General features: G+C 46.7%; 1 protein-coding gene across 4 annotated transcripts in view; it reads right to left on the bottom strand.

The window, feature by feature from the left end:
* Positions 1 to 3944: 3944 nt before the first annotated feature.
* Positions 3945 to 6367, bottom strand: part of ZFYVE26 (zinc finger FYVE-type containing 26) — a 61502-nt gene continuing 59079 nt past the window's right edge. For 3 of the 4 annotated variants that reach the window (XM_024761863.1, XM_024761866.1, XM_024761864.1), the window contains one exon: positions 5169 to 5372. In XM_024761863.1, the coding sequence (XP_024617631.1) occupies positions 5169 to 5372 (204 nt within the window). Of the gene's footprint in view, positions 5373 to 6367 lie in introns of all 4 variants that reach the window. The other variant, XM_024761865.1, reaches the window with a different exon arrangement.

Here is a 6367-nt window from a genome sequence, read left to right as displayed (position 1 = left end):
CACAGGTTCCAGCCCTGGTCTGGGAAGATCCCACATGCCGCGGAGCAACTACGCCCACGCACCACAACTACTGAGCCTGAGCTCTAGAGCCTTCAGGCCACAACTACTGAAGCCTGTGCCCCTAGAGCCCGTGCTCCACAAGAAAAGTCACTGCAGTGAGAAGCCCACGCACCACAACGAAGAGTAGCCCCTGCTCGCTGCGACTAGAGAAAGCCCGTGCGCAGCAACGAAGACCCAATGCAGCCAAAAAAAAGTAATTAATTATTAAAAATAAATGAATAAATAAAATACACTGTAACAAAAATAAAAGGACCATCAAAACCTAGAAAAACATGTTTGCAACATATATGACAAAGGGCAAATGCATTACGGTGGTTACCAGGGGCTGGGGACAGTGGGGGGACGGATAGAGAGTTAGTGCTTAATGGGTACAGAATTTCAGGTTGGAAGATGAAGAAGTTCTGGAGAGGGACAGTGGTGATGGCTGCACAAAAATGGGAATGTATTTAATGCCATGGACTGTACACTTCAAAATAGTTACAATGGTAATTTTGTTGTTGTTGTTATGGGCATTTTAACCACAATAATGACAATTAAATGTTTCAAGGATCCTTGGGTTTGTATCTGCTTAGAAAGACTTCCCACGCCTGAAGATGATAGAGTTGTTTATTCTTCTAGAAGTATTGTTTGTTAATATGGAGTTGGTAGGAGAACCAACTTTTGCATAGGTGTTTGAGGTGAAAAGAGGCTTCTGCAACAGTCAGGGGAGAAAGTGACAAGGACCTGAAGTAAGGGGATGCAGTGGAAGGGCCAGTGTCTTCCGACTGGGAAAATAGGATGAAAGGATTCGGCTTTCAACTGGATATATGCATGGTAGGTACTTGAATGTTTGTTGATCGAGAAGGGAACAGAAAGTCAATACAGAGAACCCCTGAGGTTTCTAACCCAGGCAGCATGTACAATAGTAATAACATTTATTGATTCATACTAATATTCACTGACACAGGAAGATTAGGTTTGTGGGTGGAATAGGACGTGTTCCATTTTGGACATGCTACTATTTTTAGAGGCAGGCAGGTCAGCCATCTGGGTGATTTCCAGAAAGCAATCAAAAGTGGATCTGCTGTGGAAAAACATTAAGGGGGAGAAATTTGACTTGGAACTCAGCCAATCAAGATGATTGCTGAAGCTATGGGATTGTATGGGAGAGTATAAGAGTGTCAAGAGAGAATGGATAAGACCTTGAAGAATTTTAGCCCTTCAGTGGGACGAAGAGGAAGTATAGCCAGAGCGGCAAATAATTTGTAGAAAAGGTACTTGAAAGGGGCTTGATGAAAGGGTTTTAACAACAGGAGACTGGAGGGTTGGGGTAGTGGAGGTGGTTAAAGAGTTCCAAGCAGAAATAAGAATGTGAAGAAACAGCGAGCAGGAAAGCGCTCCACCAAAGAAGCCCTTCAGTAAACCAGATGTTGAATAAATTTGTTGTAGAATCGGAGGTTTCAAGGATGGGTTAGTCAACATCATTACTGTGGAAGAGAAGATGATGACCAAGAACAGGCCATTTCCCTCAGGGTAACTGTGACTATTGACATTTGGTTGCTTGAGCATGAAAAGTCTGACAGCATTTGATCTACTTCACTTAAGCTCCAGCCAAAGATATCCGGTAAATTTGGAATGTCTCAGGTCTCTAAACATAGTCAGCGTCCTCTATCCTAGGCTTAGGTTGGGTGTTCCAATTTCCTTTGTTGTGACGCATCTTTGTGCCAGATCCCAAACAGGTGCTTTTCAGTCTACCTTCATCATTACTTTTTGTTTGTTGTGTTTGTTTTTGAAGTGTTTTTTTTTTTGTTTTGTTTTTTGCTGTACGCAGGCCTCTCACCGCTGCGGCCTCTCCCGTTGTGGAGCACAGGCTCCGGACGCGCAGGCTCAGCGGCCATGGCTCACGGGCCTAGTCGCTCCGCGGCATGTGGGATCTTCCCGGACCGGGGCACCAACCCGTGTCCCCTGCATCGGCAGGCGGACTCTCAACCACTGCGCCACCAGGGAAGCCCTGTTTTTGAAGCTTTGTTAATTTTTTTAAGTGAGAAATTGGATGAGATCATGTTTCTAGGGAAAGGTGATAATGGCAGCAATGTTACTGTCCATGGTTCAAGTATCATACTGCACACGTGTGCTGTCAGAGGGTTAAGCCCAACTTGAGTTCCACTTTCCCCAAAGACCCTACACCTGGTTTCAAAGAGTCACAGTTTGGTTGCTATTAAAAAGATACGTAGAATTAACAGCTTGAAAAAAACTTCAGAGTTCCATTTTTCATTCTCAGCCTGGCAAAGATATACAAAGTTTGATAACTGTGGGAAAGCAGGCACTTGTCCTACAGCGCTGGTGGGAGAGTGAATTGCCATGACCTCTTTGGAAGGCAACTGACAATATTTACCGAATGCACATATCCTCTGACCCAGGGTATTCGAGACAACATGATTCCCCGCAGCATAATCTGTTGTGGCAAAGATGGCAACAACCTAAAATGCCCATCAACAGAGGCTGGTTAAATAATTATGGTGTATCTTCACCACGAAATACTTTAGGCGTTACTGCTTCTTTATGCATAAAATAGCTCTGGAACTATACGTTAGAAACTGGTCACCCTGGTGGCCTCTGGGAGGGGACTGGGCTAAAGGGACAGGGATGGGAGGGACTTTTCATTTGCCTTCTATACCTGATGAATGTATAACCTACCTCCACCCACCACTCTGAATGAAGCAAGACAGTTTCCTGGTGGCAGAGAGTACACTAATAGTTTTTAACATATTAGGAATCTTGAGATAAATCCTAACCACAGTCCTGAGTTATGATGGGAATCATTTAGAGAAGTTCAGGAGTTGAAGGCCATCTCATGTTTCCCACCCACCGTTTTTCCCCATACAGAACACAAGGCATGAAGGAAGGGAAGGATAAGAGCAAGACAACACAAAGGAGCCATGAAGCCAAGAACTTGTAGGACAGACACTTTATTAAGACTTGCTTATAATAAAACATTCAACCCTTTGACGTGTCCATTAGTTTGTTATCTTGTTTTTTGCTGGAGACCACAGCCTGATGCCCAAAAGCCCTTAGCCTCATCTTACGTCAGTCTAGTCAATGGCTGCCTATTTTATAGTTCAACTAATTGAGAGTCAGGAAAATCTGGTCTTAACATCCCAAATTAAGGGCTGTAAGATTTGCAACCCATTTATATAAAGTGCTTATGTTCAGTGCAAAAAGGGCAGACTCAGAAAGGCAAGCAGATGCCAGGAAATGATGTTTTCTGGGAGACAGATGCATTTTATGACTCAAAGCCACTTGTCACACTTTCCCATAAAGGGGTCTAGTATTTTCTTTTCAGTCTCTCCCCTCTCTAAGAGGACCAAAACTTTGAATCTGACAGATGCTCTTACAGTTGTTTATTTTACTATTAAAAAAACCTGGTTCAGAGGGAAATCCACAGGGTTTCTAAGTGCCAGAGATAGTGACTTTGGCTTCTAGCTCCCGTTTCTCTCAGCAGCAAACGTGAGATCAACAGGCTGAGCTCTGGCTGGTGGGAGGCTCGCAGCTGCGGAGCTTTCCTCACACCCCTCATTTGCAAATCCAAGTCATGGACTATGGCAGACCTTTTCCAAAACGCCGTCACATCTCTGGTGGGAAGACAGGCCAATGCTTATTAAAGGAGCACTTCACCTAGTTGCCCAACTGGACATGACCTATTTCACCATCCCCTTGTTTAATTCTTCTTTATAAAAAGTACATTTATTTATTTATGGCTGAGTTGGGTCTTTGTTGCTGTGCACAGGTTTTCTCTAGTTGTGGCGAGTGGGGGCTACTCTTCGTCGTGGTGCACGGGCTTCTCATTGCAGTGGCTTCTCTTGTTGCAGAGCACGGGCTCTAGGCGTGCAGGTTCAGTAGTTGTGGCACATGGGCTTAGCTGCTCCGTGGCATGTGGGATCTTCCCGGACCAGGGCCCGAACCTGTGTTCCCTACATTGGCAGGTGGATTCTTAACCACTGAGCTACCAGGGAAGCCCCCCTTGTTTAATTCTTGTCCGCTGGTCCAACTTCAAAGTGAACCCGTGACTCCCTTTGTTAAGACAAAGAAGTGCACTGCCTTCTCAATGACCTTGGGTCTCTGCGTATCCATCCTTCTGTTCCGAAGAGACTGAAGAGAAGCAGGAGGGAAGAGGAAGTGATTTCCTAACCAATTTAAGGGGCACATATAGGACTGTAACTCAAACAGGCAAAGTCCAGCCATTCAGTTCCAGGCTCTGGGTTACTGTTCCTCTCCCCAGACTCTTAAAGAGGAAGCTACTTTCTCTCACTTTGCAGCAGGGATATTGACAAAAGCCAGTTCTTTGCTTGTAAACAACCCTCCTGCAATCCTGTTTGGATTGGAGAGGTTCCCTTTTCTCTCCCTGTGGATAAACGTGATGGCACCCCTCCTGCCCATGTGTAGGGCTCCAGACCCCATCATGCGTACAGGTAGCCACAGCTTTCAGATGCCAGCACCTGAAGGTGGTTCAGACCACCTTCCAAAGATTCATGGTAACTCTTGCGCTTGTGAGAGGAGAGACACTCAGAATGGTTTTATACCACAGGAAGCAACAGCCCTAAAGCCATCTCTGAATTTGGGGACGGGAAGGAGGGAAGAAGAGGAAATCCTTTTGATGCTGCTCTATAATTCTCTGTTAAAACCCTTCCAGTCACGAGGAGCTACTGGAACGTCTCCACACAGAGGGAACTGTGTACAAAGAGGATGAACCCGGGTTAAGAACCAAAAACGCGGGGAAGGTTTTCAGACAGGCAGAAGTCTAAAGTAAAGTGCCTCTTTGCAGTGGGGGGAGAGTTTCACTTGTTCAGAAATGCTTGGGCGTAAACATGAGCGCAAAGAGCGTGCGCACACACACACTCACTCTGAGGTAGAAAGAACTGGCCATCTCCAGACAAACACAGACTCCACAGTTTACAGAAACATGGCACTTGTGTGAAAGGTCCTGTCTTTGCCCAGGATGGCAAGTCAGGTCCAATTCCAGCTCTTTCCCACCTAGGGTGGAGCCAGGGAAGTCCCGTCCCACAGGAGGAAAGAGCTGGAAGCATGCCCATCACTCCCCTCCCACAGTTGTCAGGCCCCGTAGTCCAGGGTCACTTCCTGGAGCCCGAGCCGTGGGCACCCCGGCTGTGGCTTGTCAGAAGCCACTGGGAGCAGATGTCTTGCACTACTGCGTCCCCACTGCTCTTGGCGGCCTGCTGCACCTGCTGGACGAGGACCGCGGCGCGTGAGTGTTCTTGCTTCACGGCGATCAAGTAGGCAGAACGCAACTTGCAACACGTCAGGTAGGCCTGAACCTGCCAGTTGGGTGTAAGAAACAGCGGGAAGGAAACTGTCACTGACAAGTCACCAACAGGCACACAGAGAGCTCAAGCAGATGAGATACCACTTCTCACCTACCAATCAATAATTGGGTTCTTGGGCTTCCCTGGTGGTGCAGTGGTTGAGAATCTGCCTGCCAATGCAGGGGGACACGGGTTCGAGCCCTGGTATGGGAAGATCCCACATGCCATGGAGCAACTGGGCCTGTGAGCCACAACTACTGAGCCTGCGCATCTGGAGCCTGTGCTCCGCAACAAGAGAGGCCACGACGGTGAGGGGCCCGCACACCGTGATGAAGAGTGGCCCCCGCTCGCCGCAACTAGAGAAAGCCCTTGCACAGAAACGAAGAACCAACAAAGCCAAAAATAAATAAAATAAATAAATTAATTAATTAAAAAAAAAGATACTCTGTCAAAACAGATTAGAGGTTATTAGGAAAAAAAAATAATTGGGTTCTTGCCTTTTATTACATTACAGCCACTCTTTAAATATTACACTGTTATTTTATAGTGTAAAAAGTTATTACAAATAAGCTAAGAATTTCAAAAAGAAGAAGGTAGGCAGGCAGAGTTTGGCCTCTAAGTACTCCCTCCAAGGCCCTCCTCACTCCCCTGGGCTCTCCAGCCTCCTCCTGGCCTCACTGCCGACAGACTGTGGTTTTGTAGTCTTTTGGCTGATTTGATTGATGACTGCCTCCTTGGCCAGGATGGCAGGAATCGTGTCTCCTTTTTCTAACCATTCCTGGTGCCTAGCACAGGGTCTGGCATGCAGGTGTTCAATGAAAATGCATGAAGTGAATGAGTGAATGAATGAGCCATCATACCTGCCCCCTACAATGGGCACACAGAGCCCCTTTCTCTATTTTCTGTTTCTGACCTGCTGAATTAAAAATCTTTTAACAGGGCTTCCCTGGTGGCGCAGTGTTTGAGAGTCCACCTGCCGATGCAGGGGACACGGGTTCGTGCCCCGA

Source organism: Neophocaena asiaeorientalis, unplaced genomic scaffold, assembly GCF_003031525.2.
Source record: "Neophocaena asiaeorientalis asiaeorientalis breed wild unplaced genomic scaffold, Neophocaena_asiaeorientalis_V1.1 scaffold936, whole genome shotgun sequence".
In the NCBI taxonomy this organism is placed as follows: domain Eukaryota; kingdom Metazoa; phylum Chordata; class Mammalia; order Artiodactyla; family Phocoenidae; genus Neophocaena; species Neophocaena asiaeorientalis.
Note: the sequence above shows the minus strand (reverse complement) of the source record. Positions and strands in the feature narration are given on the sequence as shown.